The following is a 15,659-nucleotide window of genomic DNA, read 5'->3' on the forward strand; positions in this document are numbered from 1 at the left end:
CCTATATTAAATGCCAGATAGGTGCATATTTACAAATTTATAGCCTCTTCTTGGATTGACGCCTTTATCATTATATACTGCCCTTGTCTTTTATTATAGACTTTGTTTTAAAGTCTACTTTATCTGACGAGTACTGCTACCCCAACTTTGTTTCATTTGCATGGTACATTTTTTTTCCATTCCTTCATTTTCAGTCTGTGTGTTTTTAGCTCTGAAGTCAGTTTCCTATATGCAGCATACAGATGGGTCTTTGTTTTTTTTTAAAAATCTAATCAGCCACCTTATGTCTTTTGGAGTACTTAGTCTATTTACATTTAAAGTGATTATTGATAGGTAGACATGTATTTGCCATTTTGTTACTTGTTTTTCTTTTGTTTTTGTAGTTCTTTTCTGTTCTCTTCTTTTAGTCTTTTCTTTGTGGTTTAATGATTTTATTCAGTGTTATGTTCAGGTTTCTCTCTTTAATTTTTGCATATATATTTTAGGGTTTTGATTTGTGGTTACCATGAAGTTCACATATATTGACCTATATCTATGATAGTCATTTCAGTTCAAAACATTTAAAAAGATCTCCTTTTCACTCCCCCACCGTTTTATGTTTTTGATGTCATACTTTACATCTCTGTCTATCCTTTTACTGTTTATTGTAGTTAGTTGATTTTACAATTTTGTCCTTTAATCTTCATGCTAGCTTATTTCAGTGGTTGACCCACTGCCTTTACTGTTATTTGCATTTGCTACTGAGATTTTCCCTTTCCTATATTTTATTTCTTGTTATAGCCTTTTCCTTTTCACTTATAGAAGACCCTTTAACATTTCTTGTAAGGCCAGTTTAGTGGTGATGAGCTCTTTTGTTACTGTCAGGGATACTATCACTCCTTCATTCTGAATGATAACTTTATTGGGTAGAGTATGGTAGGTTGTAGGCTATTTCCTTTTACCACTTTAAATGTATCATGCCACTCCCTTCTGGCCTGCAAAGTTCATGCTGAAAAATCAGCTATGGGGGATAACTTTATGGGGGATGCTTGGATATGCCTCTTTGTTTTTCTATTGCCACCTTTAAAATTCTCTTTAATTTCTGCTGTTTTAATTGTGGTATGTCTTGGTGTCTATTTGGGTTCATCTTGTTTGGGACTCTGTGCTTACTGGACCCAAGTTTCTGTTTGTATCTTTCGGTTAGGTAAGTTTTCAGCCATAATTTCATCAAATACATTTTCTGCCCTTTTCTCTCTCTCTCTCACTTCTCCTTCTGGGATCCCTGTAATGAGAAACTTAGTACACTTGATATTGTCCCATAAGTCCCTTTAACTATTATTTTTTTTCCTGTTCTGATTGGGTGATTTCCATTATTCTAACGTCCAGTTCACTTGTGTTTTTCTGTATCACCTAATCTGCTATTAATTCCTTCTAGTGTATACTTTTCATTTCAGTATTGCATTCTTCAGCTCTGATTGGTTCTTTCTTATATGTTCTAAGTCTTTGTTGAAGCTCTGAGTTCCTCCATTCTTCTCCTGAGTTCAATGAGCATCTTTATGACCATCTCCTTACACTCTTTTATCAGGTAAATTACTTATCTTCATTTCATTAGAGGTTCCCCCCCCCCCCCCCCAGGGTTTTATTTTGCTCTTCTGGTTGGAACATATTCCTCTGTCTCTATGAAATTAGGCGAAGATTACCTATCCTAGTCTTCATGGTGTATCCTTGTCTGGGAAGATCCCTATGCAGTTTGTGTGTGCCCAGTGGCTTTAGTGGGAGAGCTGGACATTAACTGAACAGGGGCCATGTATTCTCCTGGGGTGTATCACCAGCTGCCTCCTTGGTGGGAGGTAGGGCTGGGGTTGGAGGGACTAGAGTCAGAGCCAGTTGCAAGCTAGGGCTTCTCCCTGGTTCAGTGGTGGTTGCTGCCATCAGGTGGGTGAGTCCAGGGTCCAAAGGGCTGGAGCAAGAGCTCTTTGGGAACTGGGCTTCTCCTAGAAGCAATGGCAATCTGTTTTTTGGTTTGTTTTTTTAAGAACTTTTATTGAGATACAATTGACATACAATAAACTGAATATATTTAAAGTATACAATTTGATTTTTTTCTTATATTAGTAATGTATATATGGCAATCCCAATCTCCCAATGTATTCCCCCCAATCCGCCTCCCCCTTCCCCACATGGTGTCCATATGTTTGTTCTCTACATCTGTGTCTCTGTTTCTGAAAGCAATGGCAATCTATGCCATAGTTGTGGCTATGGCTGGTTCCTCACGGGGAAAACATGAAACACTTCACAAATATGTGTGTCATCCTCATGCGAGGGCCATGCTAATCTCTGTATCATTCCAATTCTAGTATATGTGCTGTTGAAGCAAGAATTAGATTTTATTTTTCTTTTTGCTTGAGTTTATCCTAATATTTTCCAAGAAAACTGTGAACTTTCTGAGAATGCCATTTAATAGCTGGGTTCAAACTCTTCCTTTTCTCTTAACAATATTACTTTGTTGTCTCTTACATACTATAGGACAGGTGAAAATTCTTATATTGGTTTTTTTTTTTTTCTTTTGTATACATTTTTGCTCATTTGCAGAGTGACCAAAATGTCACATTAAGTAGGTCTGTTCACTTATTTCCTTTTAGGTCTTTTAATCTGGAAAGCCTATAAATACTTATTATATCTTATTTACTAATCTAGAAGATATTTATTGTGAATCTACTTTGTGCCAGTCTCTGTGCTGGGTGTTTAATAGTGAATAAAATACAAGTCTATACCTTCACATAGCTCACAATCTATTGGCCACTTAGATTTATTCTCTGTGCTTCCAACTCTTCCCACAGATTTTCCATTATTTTGACTTCTGCTTGTATGATTACTTTACTTGAATTCTGATATTTTAGTTTTTGATTTGTGTTTATGTCAACTTTTTACATCTTTTCTTTTCTTTTTTTTTAAAGCTCTTTATTGGTCACTCTTGAAATCTTAAAGGGTAACCTAGAAGCGTCTTCAAATGTTAAGAGATGAAGATGGAAAAGACTTATACACGTTATTAAGCACATTATACACACACACATATCTCTTAAGCATGTACTGATATTTTAACTATACTAACAAAAGAAGCTACAAGATAATCAGTTCCTTTATAAAGAGAAAAATCACTCTCAGAATGTTCTCTATTCTCGATCATACTCTCCTCTCTCTATTGGAACTTCCAAGAGAAAAAGATAGCATCAAGAGACCTATTATCTGAGTACTTTTATTTTCTGAGTACTTAACTCACTGTACCTTCACAACATGAGAAAAATATTGTCAAAGAGGCTTGCTCAATAAGTTGCTCAGTCATGGAATAAGTGGCAAAGCAAGAATAAGAATCCAAGTCTATCCAGCTTCATTTTGCACTGTGGTGTATACACAATAACTACAGAATTGACAGGCCCATGGGATGCTGTAGGATATATCAGTACTTCCTCTATAGCCAGATAATATTCTACTTTTGGATATATCATATTTTATTAACCCATTCATCCAATGGACATTTCTGTTGTTTCCACTTTCTATTATCAATAATGCTATCAACATTCACAAAATCAAAATCTACAAGGTTTTGTGTAGACATTTTCATTTCTCTTGAGTATAAACATACACCAAAGATTAAAACTGCTTTGTCATATGAGTTGTCTTTTTATTGCTGTGTTGTAAGTTCTTAACACAAGTCCTTTTTAGATATATTACTTGCAAAATTTATCCTCCACCCTGAGAGCTGTCTTTTCACTGCTGATGGTATACTTTGAAGCACGAAGTTTAAAAATTTTGAAGTTCATTTTGTCTATTTTTCCTTTTGTTGCCTTTGCTGTTGGTGCCATAGCTAAGAAACTATCGCCAACTCCAACATCACAAAAATTTACCCCTACATTTTCTTCTAAGAGTTTCATGATATAGAATCTGACATTTAGGTTTTCAATCCATTTTGAGTTGACTTTTGTATCTGATGTGTGGGCCAGGTTCAGCTTCATTCTTTTACATGTGGTTATCTAGTTGTCCCAAAACAATTTAATGAAAAGTCTATTCTTCACCACTGAGCTGTTTTGGCACCCTTGTTGAAAATCAATTAACCACAAATTTCTAGACTCTTAATTCTATTTTATTAATCTATATGCCATAACACAGTCTTGATTGTCTAACTTTGCTTGGGAAGGAGTATTTTAATAGCCTTTTTAGATAGTTGTAGATATTCTTACTTGAGAGAATACCAAAACTGGAAAAATGCTGGTTTCCTAAAGGTCAGCTGCAGTGTAGAATCTGAAAACCTGTAAACTCCTACCCTGCTAGTTTCACTCACTTCTTCACTCACGGACCATTTTGTAATCCATGCATAGAGCACATGGAGGATACTGGTTGTTTTGCAGACTGTCCCAATGTTGACACATTTCATCATACACTATCAAAAATAACTTGTTAAATTAGGACTGATTTTATTGGCAAAGTATTGGGAAGTTGTCACACTACTGTGTTAAGAGGCAAGGTTTCCAAAATTCCAACTTTCTCTTGAAAGCTCAAATTTTAGCAGTAATAAATACAGTTAGTCTTCTGCCAAACACTCAAGTCAGAAGAACCCTGGTCTGCCCACCAGTCATTCTTCAAAGTAGACATGTTCACTGAAAAAAGTGATTAGTTTGACTTGTAACACACAATTGTATAATTGCCTTTCCTTGAAACAATCATCACACTTCACTATGTAGTGAAAGTGCTTCGTGCATATTTTCCATTTTGTTCCACAGAATATTAAAGACATGTTTTCAAGGTCAAGATTAATTAAAAATTAACATTATTTCACCAAAGACATTTTAAGTGAAATGGACTTTTTAAAAAAAACTGTGGCATGAAGGTGAAGACTATAATGAACACTCGTACAGTTTGATGCTACTGCCTTGATTCATATCAGCAGTTTTACCCATCAGTAATTCTGCAACATCAACAGAACTTTCAATGCACTGAAAAAGGTAAATAATAAGAGTTATGAGAAGTTTTGACCTTGTAGGCCCCATAAAAGTGTCCTGGGGACCCTCAGGGTCTGTGGTCCACTTTAAGAACCACTGACATAATTAATACATCTAGGCAATGATCACCAAAAAGACAACAAGACCTGTGTTTCCTAGTGGAAGAATACACCACCACCAAAGAAGCATTCTTGTCAAAAACTCAATCTTGAATTTGACCAAGCCTCTACACCTAACAACTAGTTTATGTTATATACAGGAAACATAAACATAAAATGACAATTAAGGAAATAATCAGCAAAATCTTTTATGTGGGAAACTTTTTACAACAAATGAGCTGGTTCTTCAAAAAATCAACTGGGGGAAAAAAGGTGGAAGGAGAAACCTATATATTAAAAGAGACTTTAAAGATACATCAAGCAACTGCAAAATATGAGTTATCTGGGTCCTGATTCAAGCAAATTATTAAAAAAATTTTTTTTGAGAATGACTACATCGTCTGATATTTAAGTAACAAGTTTTTAGATGTGAAGCTACTACAGTTCATGTATTTCAGAAACATACACTAAAACGTTTATAATTAAATTGAAACTGAGCAGGACTACACAGGAATTCCAATGAAAAAACAAAGGCAAGAGCTAAATGTGGGGTGGGACAGTGCATGAAAGAAAATACCCTAGTGAAAGGTGCTGTTTACTGTAAGCTTGCGCCTGTAGCTTTTCTGAAGAATAACCATACCCTCTCCCACCCCTCTCATGCCCACTAAGGTAGAATCAAGGACCCCAGGAAGAAACTCTGCTTCGAGGAATTTTCAAAAGGCCTAGAAGAAGGAAAACACATTCCAGAGAGGAACAGAACCTTACCTTGGGATTTTTCCTAAGAAAAAGCTCACAGATCATCTAATATTGGAAATATTCTGTAGTACTTCTTCAATACTTACTTACTGAGTACCTATATTGCATGCTACAAACTCCAGCAAGGCTCTAAGGGACATACAAAAATAAGACAGCTCTTAGTTGGTTGCAGACAATCTAGTTTTGAGAGACATACACAGTCGTTGAGTAGTTTTACTCCAATACATAATTACTGAGTATTTAACTAGGTGGTAAACTGTGACAGATCTGTGGATCTGGGTCCCTCAAATACAGGTGCCTTGTGTGAAATCTAGCTAGGAAACAATCAGAACAGTTATGGGAAACGAGAAGGATCACAAAAATCCCTGCCCACAGATGCACCCTTTCCTGTAAATAATTTTTGATCTGTCTTGTAAGTGATAAACAGCTATTTATTGGGTGCTTTTGCCTTGATTGTCTACTTGATTGTCATATCAGTTTGATCTATCTTCTTCAAGAGAAGTTTGATATTGTGGAAAAACATTTAAAAACATAATTATTTTTACGAAATAGCTATCACAAGGCATGTAGTATACAAGGCGGTGGGTACTACAGGAGTGAAAAATCTTAAGGATCCTTTCCTCTGTGAATTGTACAGTCTAAGGAGGTATAAAGACAGATTGTAACTATGAAAGCAACACAGTTCAACTTAAAGGTGGGAAAGGAGGGTAGTTTTATATTTTTCTTTACATTTAAAATTGTTTCCATATGTTCCAATACAATCGACATGCATTACTCTTAAAATAATAGTGGCTCACATATACCACCAGACTGAGAAAGGCATATGATTCGAGAACATCTGCAGAAGATATTTCATGAAGTAATTTGGTAAAGAGGTGGAGTTCTGTTCTTAGTAGGATGAGACTGAGAAGAAATATTAAAGTAAATGACACTTTCAGACCATGGAGTAATAATGATGAACTTGAGTAATCACTTCTTTTGAATGAGAAATGTGGTTTTCAGATAAACTGTTACTTTCTAGAATTTACCAAAAAAGTTAATGGAGTAAATTTGTTTCAGAAAAGTGACTAGGAACTGGTACAGAAATCATCAATGGTCATTATGCTTGAAAGTCAACACAGCATGGGGCTTAAGAGCATAGATAAGAGTCTGTCTGCCTGTGTTCAAATCCTAGTGCTGCTACTTACTAAGTATAAGAATCTGAGGAAAGTTACTTTACCTAATGCCTTGATCTTCTAATCAGCATACAAGGATAATAACAACACCTATTTCATAAGACTGTTATAAGGATTAAATGGGTTAATGTATGCAAAGTACTTAGAGCAGTACTTGACATATTAAGTACTAAATAAATGTTCAACTATTATTATCATGTGAAAATAATCAACAAAAAATTAAATATCAGTAGACAACCTATATCCCTGTTTTCTGATATAAGAAACAGATCCAAAAATAAATAAAGACACAGTAGGAAGTCAAGATCACTTTAAACATTGTACAGGACAGGAGATCAAAATGGATAAGTATACAAATGGTTCATTCATTTAAGAAAAACTGATATTTTGAAAAAAAATTAACACTGAAAATATTAGATAATTTTTCACAATGATTAAACTCAGTAAAACATCTGTAAACAAGAATAAATTTATTTAATTTCTTTTAAAGATTTAATGATATACAAAATGTATATAGTATAATATCTTTAATACATTTTTTCTTTCTCCCCCCCATCAATATTAAACACTATTTGAACAGCTTATCTCTTTTTGCCTTGTCTGTATCTATGAGATACACTACTGAATACAAATAAGATTTACACTGCTCCCTCCCAAATAAAAATTAAAATTAGTACCTAGGGAAAAAAAAAAGAAAGAAAAAAAAAATCAAAGCACAGAACTTCAGACAGATGAAAAGCTTTTCTTGTTGAGTATTCAACAATATCTGGGGCAGTTAAATTATATTTTATTGGCATAAAGTTGCATTGTAATCTCCTGACATCACATAATGATAATCCAATTCAATTTCTTAAGTAAGTACCACAAACAATATTCATGTTCAGATGTTCCTACACAATTTTAAATATATGCAAGAATTCATGTTTACATTTTGATTTGATATATTGGTCAACAGAATCTTTTGAGAAGTATGTAACTTCCAAGTTGTCACTACAGATATAGATAGGAAAAAAGCACTTTAACTTTTCTCACAAGGTAACTTCTCTTGAACAGTGAGTTAGGTTTCTCCTTTGATATATTTAGGTTATACCAGTCTACCATGGCTTTCTTCTACTTCACAATGACTTGATAAAACAATGTTAAAAAAAGGGGGAAAAAAAGCACTAATACTTTTGCACAATTTGGGCTCTATTTAACAAAAAAACACTGGCTCTATCTTTTAAATAGGAGCCTAACCCTGATTCATATAGTCCCTCTTAGAAAACAGTTTTCGGCTTGGGCTTTCTATATCCCTGTAGATCTAGAATTATAACAAGCCATCTTTCCCATGGCCAACAAGCATCTAGCTGGGCACTAGTGACATCATCACTGAACACACTAAAACACACTGAGGAAGACATCTGACTGCCATTTAACCAAAAGACTGGGTGATTTCTTCATTTCGCTAGCTGAATGGCAGTAAACCAGCTGCCAATAAAATCTGCACGGACACCTAACTTTGGTTAATGGTATTGCACCACACAACGAGAGGGTATTACCCTCATCAGAACAAAGTCAAATGAAATCCTCTGTTAAAAAGAGCCCTTTAAAAAGCTATAAATACTAATTTTTCTTTACCTTTAAAATTTAACAGCTCCCAGCTGTATCATATAGGGAGTTTCTGACTGACTAGTTTAATCAGGTCAAAAGAATATTGACCTTTCAAATGTGCCAGATTCAGCATATTCAATTAGCACACACTTTTCTTTATTACCAAACCACTCTCTCCTAAAGGAAAAGTGACACAGTAACATTTTTGTAAGGTGTAGGCAAAACCAGTGATTCAGTAATATTATAACATCAGACGAACAGAATTAGTTGATTCTGGTTCTTTGGTGGAAATTCCAGGCTGAAGAGTCAAATCAGAAGGCTCATCCTGAGGAAATATAATTTTATCAGGTGTATAGTCATTCCTCTTCAGATCTATATTCACCACCCCCAACAAAAAAAGAGAAAAAGAGTCAGTATTGTTTATAAATAGAAAATTAAGAACATTTTCTAAATCAATTTCCCTCTCATCATGCCAAATCTATTTTTCACAAGGTTGTTATAAATTCAAAAGTCACAAAATTTATACACACAAAAATGAAATCATTCAACAAATAATTATTACACTCTGATCATGAGTCAATTACTCATGTAAGTGTAGAAAAAATGCAGCAGTGAACAAGGCAGATAGGTTCCTGTTCTCCTGGAACTTATATATTCTTGCAGGTAAAGAAAAACTAATAGAAAAATGACAATTACAATGCATAATAATGTACTTTACATACATTAGTAACAAGTGCTTTGAAGAAAACAATATGATGAGGGTCAGGTGGGAGATGGTATAAGGTGATTCTTTTAGATAGGGCTGGGCAGAAAAGCCATAGAAGGTAACGTATGAATAAAGACCTGAATATTAAGAAAGGACCTATCAAAGTCCCAGGAAGAGTACTCTATGCAGAGAGAAAGTTAACTACAGACTGCAAAAAGGAAATGGACTTGTTGTGTTCTAAGAATGGCATGAAGCAGCATGGCTTGCATGTAGTCAATGAGGGAAAGACTAAGAGAAAATGAGGTCAAACAATAGTTAGTTAATGGCCAACGGTTGTCAAACGACAGCCTGTGAGCCAAATCTGGCCTGCTACTTGTTTTTGTAAATAGTTTTACTGGAATGCAACCAAAGAAATTTACAGATTGTCTATGGCTGTTTCTGTATTACAATGGGAGAGTCGGGTAGCTGTGACACAGGCCATATAGCCCACAAAGCCTAAAACGTATACTTCCTCTGTTCACCATTTACAGATAAGTTTGCTGACCTCTGCTTCACAGGATGCGAACTAAGTTAAGTACAGGTTACAGTGAAAATATTAAGTAGTCTTAAGGGAGGAACATAATCAAATTTGTTTAAAATGACCACTCTGATCATCACATGAAATCTTGTTAGGGGGCAACTGGTAAGAATCCAGGAAGCAAAATGGTGGCAATGACAATGAAGAGAAAATGATAAATTCTAGGGAGATTTCAGAATTTGAGCAGACAGAATTTGATAGATTTGTTATGAAAAGTGGGAGAAAAAAGGAACTGGCTAGCTTTTAGGTTTTGCGCCTGAGCAACTGGGTAATCATTAATGAGACAGGGAAGCAGAGTTTTGTGGGTAGGGGTGCAAAATGAAAGTCAAGAGTTTTGGAGCAAACGTGTTACTTAAAAGTAATTAAAGTAGCGATGTAGGAAACTGAATATAGAAACAGGAGCTCAGGAAAGAAGTTAGTCTTCAGTTAAATTTGGTACTAGCAGTATGTAGATTGCATTTACACCTGTGGGATAGGATGAACTGACTTAGGGAGTAGTAACACATATATGATAACAGTTGAAGAACTGAAAAACTTAATGTAGTAGTATCAAATTTATACTTTATAAAAGAACCATAGTCATGCATTTACCCTTATACTTTTTTCTCAATAAACTAACACTCAGAATATGAATTTTAATTTCAGTAATAGTCTATATTCAATGATCCAAATACATATTTGCTACAGTGTGAACAATTTTTGATAAACTTTAAATTCAAGACTTTGCCAGTAAGGCCTTAGGGAATGCAAATTAATCTACGGTTGAATTGTACACAAAGAACAATGGACAGAAACACAATTATAATTCAAATACAATTATAATTCAATTCACAATTATAATGCTGTTAACTAAGAGTGTAACCATGGGCAAATCATGTAAAATCTTATTTTATGTTCTGTAAAATGATGGATTTGGACTGGGTTGCTTTTAAAGTCCCTTCTGTAAAATCCTGCTTATAATGAAAACTTAAAAAACAGATATGCTATTAAAAATTGCACTGTATCAAAACTAAATAAAAATTATATCTGGGCTGCCTATGAAATTCACTATTGTGTGTTCTATTGCTGGCTTAAATACACTAAGTATATTCCATCCTCTCTCTCTCACTGATTACAAGTGAAAACCCTTCACATGATACATAAAGCAACAATCTGAGATTTCTGAAAAGTAACAGCAGACATACAGGAGAAGGAAATCCAAACTTGAAGAATGATTTATATGGTGGTGAGTTTCCTATTTTTTTCCATCTCTTATTATGGGCCTACACTTGAAGACAGCTCAATCACAGAAACATACACTGAGCGTGGACAGAAAAAGCTCCAAGACCTTCTGGCACGAGGATAAGGAAGGAGGACCCTGTGGGATGGAAAATGTTGAGGGGAATGCTGTCTTTAATTTTTCTTTTTGCTCTTCTGCCCTTTACGTTAAGTCAAGCCCTGGTCATTAAGAGGCATTCCTCTAGTGGTGGCAGCTGGGCAAGCACGTACTACTCTAAGAGAAAACCCTTCTCTCTGACCAGAAAAACTGAGAATAGGTACCTCTACGATCCAAAAAGTATTATTTTCAGCATCAGAAATGGACCTAATTGCAGAAAGCGTGTGACAGCACAGGGAGGCCAAAATCCTGGCATTCTAGTCAGTGTACCAAAAGAAAGAAAGAAAGAAGAGGCCCCTGGGAGCCACAAAGTATGGAAGAAACCCTGGAGAGGAGGGAAATGGAAAGAAACACATTAAATTTGTGTATGAAATCCCAGGCTCACCCTTGAGTGGCACATATGTGGAAAGATAGCATAGGCTTTGAGAACTAACCTATGGAGCAGACCTTCACTCGTGTCCTAGACTTGCCCCTATTTGACACACATTTGGGAGAGACCTCATTAATAATGCAAAGGCTTTAAAAACTAAACTGACATTAGAGTCACAGCCACACAGAAGACAGGCTGAGACTTGTGAACTGAATTTAACTGAGTTGACTGTACTAACACCACAAATCTCAAGAGGATTCAAAATTCAAAAATTCAAAATTCTCGAGGATTTTTAATAAGACTTCAAATCTCATAACATAATATTCAAAATATCCAGGACACATTCTAAAATTACTAGAGATACAAAGAACAGGAACATTCCAAAGATTCTCAAAGAAAAAGACACCCAAGAGATACCAATTCTGAGATTACCCAGATGGCAGAATAATTAAAGACTTTAAACTGGCTACTATAACCATACTCCATGATATAGGACAAACAGACTTGAAATGAAAGGAAAAAGAAATTTTCACCAGAGAAATAATCAGTATAAAAAGAACCAAAAGGAAATTATAGTACTGAAAATATAACTAAAATAAAAAATTCAGTGCATGAGCTTAATAGCAGAATGAAGAAATAAAGAACGAGGAGTCAGTGAATGTGAGTAGATCAATAGAAATTATCCACTCTGAACAAAAGAGAAAAATTAATTTTTAAGTAATCAGAGCCACAAGTTTCTGGGTGACAATATCAAAAGGTCTAACGTTCTTTTTAAGAGAGTCCAGAAAGCAATGAAAAGAGATTGATGCAGAACAAATATCTGATGAACTAATAGCTAAAAACTCCCCAAGTTTGATAAAAAAATCATAAATTTGCAAATTCAAGGAGCTTAGTAAAGCTGAAACAGTATACACTCAGAGAAAGCTACAACTAGACAGAAATGCTAACTGCAGCTAACATAACTGCAGAATCGAACTGCTCAAAACCAAAAATAAAGAATAAATCTCAAAAGAAGATAGATTATAATGATACGTCATGTATAAGGGAAGAACAATTCAAATGACTGTGGAGTTTTCATCAGAAATAACATAGGCCCAATCATCAGAAAGTGTACAAATAGTAAATGCTGGAGAGGGTATGGAGAAAAGGGAATGCTCCTGCACTGTTGGTGGGAATGTAAATTGATACCAGTATGGAGGTTTCCTGAAACACTAAAACTAGAGTTACCATATGACCCAGCAATCCCACTACTGGACATATATCCCAAGAACACCATAATTCAAAAAGACACATGCACCCAATGTTCATTGCAGCACTATTTACAACAGCCAGGATATGGAAGCAACCTAAATGTCCATCAACAGATGAATGAATAAAGAAGATGTGGTACATATATACAATGGAACATTACTCAGCTGTAAAAAGGAACGAAATTGGGACATTTGCAGAGACATTGATGGACTCAGAGACTGTCACACAGAGTGAAGTGAGTCAGAAAGAGAGAAACAAATATTGTATATTAACACATACATGCGGAATATAGAAAAATGGTACAAATCAACCACTCTGCAAGGCAGAAACAGAGACACAGTTGTAGAGAACAAACATGGACACCAAGTAGGGAAAGCGGGGGTGGAGGTGGCGGGTTGGGGTGGGGTAAATTGGGAGATTGGGATTGTCATATCTACATTACTAATAAGAAAAAAAATATCAAGTTGTACACTTTAAATATATGCAGTTTATTGTATGTCAATTGTATCTCACTAAAAGTTCTTAAAAAAAAAAAAAAGAAATAGCAAAGGCCCAAAAGACAGCAGAACATTTTTTAAGTGCTGAAAGAAAGAAGTGTCAACCTAAAATTCTAGATCCAGTGAAAATACCCTTCAGGAATGAAAGAAAAATACATTCTTAGGTAAGGGAAACTAAGAGCAGCCACTAAAAAAACTAAACTTATGTTTAGTTTTTAGATAAATAGAATATTACATTCTATTTTTAGATAAAATAGGATACTAAATACTAAAATATTTTTAGGGCTTCCTAGGTGGCGCAGTGGTTAAGAATCCGCCTGCCCATGCAGAGGTCACGGGTTCGATCCCAGCTCCAGGAAGATCCCACATGCCACGGACAACTAAGCCCGTGTGCCAAAAAATAAATAAATAAATGAGAAGCCTCCCTGAGTTAAAATATTTTTAGATAAAATAGAAAACTAAAATAGAGTAGGGGTGTGGGTGTAGGGGTGTAGAAAACAACAAAAAAACCAAACCAGAGACATCAATCAGAAAACAATATAACAACAGATCAAAATCTAACTATCTCAATTACATTAAATGTAAAGGGTCTAAAACAGCAATTAAAAGATGGAAATTGTTAGATTTTTAAGAAACAAATTAAACCTAGCAACTAACTATATGCTGTCTACAAGAAAACCACTTTAAACAGAATTAATATATACAGGTAAAAAGAATGGGAAAAGATACCTGATGAAACCATCAATCAAAGCTATGTTAATATCAGACAAAGCAGACTTTAGAACAAGGAAAATTACCACAGCATTACATAATGATAAAAATTAAATCACCAAGAAGTCATAACAACTATAAATATGCATGAACCTAAGAGCAAAGTTTCAAAATGCATGCAGGAAAAACTGACAGAACTGAAAGCAAAGAAGATACATCAACAATTATACTTAGAGACCTCTTCTCTAAGTAATAAACAGAATAGAAAATCAGCAAGGATATTAAAAACCAGAATGACACTATCAAAAAATGTTCCTTCATTAACATTTATAGAATACTCCATCCAACAAGAGATGTGCAACATTCACTAGAGATAGTATCCTTTTAAGGTTAAAAAAAATTTTTTTATTGAAATTATACAAAGTATGTTCTCAACATAATAGAATTAAGCAAGAAATCATTAACATAAAGACACCAAGAAAATTTACAAATATTTGAGAACTAAAAGACACCTGTAAATAATTCAGAGATCAAAGAAAAAAATCTCAAGGGAAATAACAAATATTTTAAAAATAAAAACAAAAACATACCAAAAAATTTTTTTAAATACCAAAATTTATGGTATGCAGCTAACAGAATGCTTAGACGAAAATTTATAGCACTAAAATGTTTTGTTAGAAAAAAGTCTCAAATCAATAATTTAAATTTTTACCCTAACAAACTAGAGAAAAAACAAACTAAACCCAAAGCAAGCAGAAACATGGAAATAATAGAGAATAAATCAATGAAACTGACAACAGAAAATAGAGTAAAACAATGAAAACAAAAAGTGGTTCTTTGAAAGTATCAATAAAACTGATATACCTTAGCCAGACTGACCAAAAAACAAAAAGCACAAATTACCCTAATTAAAGAGAGGATTCACCACAGACCCCCCAAAAGAGAATTAAAAAAATAAGATAGCAGTATCATTAACTCTATGCCCATAATTTTGACAATTTAAATAAAATGAAGACAAATACTGTATGATCTTACTTACACACGAAACCTAAAAAAAACAAACTCATAGAAACAGATGACTTGTCATTACCAAAGGTAGAGGGTGAGGGGAGGGAGAATTGGAGGAAGGTGGTCAAAAGGTACAAACTTCCAGTTATAAGATAAATAAGTACTAGGGATGTAACGTACAACATGGTGACTATAGCTAACTCTGTTGTATGATACACAGGAAAGCTGTTAAGAGAGTAAATACTAAGAGTTATCATGAGGAAAAACTTTTTTTTCTTTCTTTTTATTATATCTATACAAGAAGATGGATGTTAGCTTAATCTAGTATGGTAATCATTTCACAATATATGTAAAATCAAACCATCATGCTGTACATTTTAAACTTTACAGAGATGTATATCAATTATTTCTCAATGAAACTGGAAAAAATAAATGAATAAAATGGACCAATTCCTTGAAAGACACAAACTACTAAAAATCACCCAAGAAACCAATATCTATTTAAAAAAATTAAACTTAGTTAAAAAGCATCTGACAAAGAAAACAGACTGAGATGGTTTTAGCTGCTA

General features: G+C 34.4%; 1 protein-coding gene and 1 pseudogene across 1 annotated transcript in view; both read right to left on the reverse strand.

Moving 5' to 3' along the window:
• Positions 1 to 2,256: 2,256 nt before the first annotated feature.
• LOC130847305 (U6 spliceosomal RNA) lies at positions 2,257 to 2,356 on the reverse strand (annotated as a pseudogene).
• Positions 2,357 to 7,453: 5,097 nt separating this feature from the next.
• The window catches only part of TRPM7 (transient receptor potential cation channel subfamily M member 7), a 124,781-nt gene continuing 116,575 nt past the window's right edge, over positions 7,454 to 15,659 (reverse strand). Inside the window, exon 41 of the mRNA XM_057722172.1 lies at positions 7,454 to 8,967. Coding sequence (XP_057578155.1) covers positions 8,837 to 8,967 — 131 coding nt within the window. The 3' untranslated portion in view covers positions 7,454 to 8,836. The remainder of the gene's footprint in view (positions 8,968 to 15,659) is intronic.

The sequence above is a fragment of the Hippopotamus amphibius genome, chromosome 2 (assembly GCF_030028045.1).
Source record: "Hippopotamus amphibius kiboko isolate mHipAmp2 chromosome 2, mHipAmp2.hap2, whole genome shotgun sequence".
NCBI lineage: Eukaryota > Metazoa > Chordata > Mammalia > Artiodactyla > Hippopotamidae > Hippopotamus > Hippopotamus amphibius.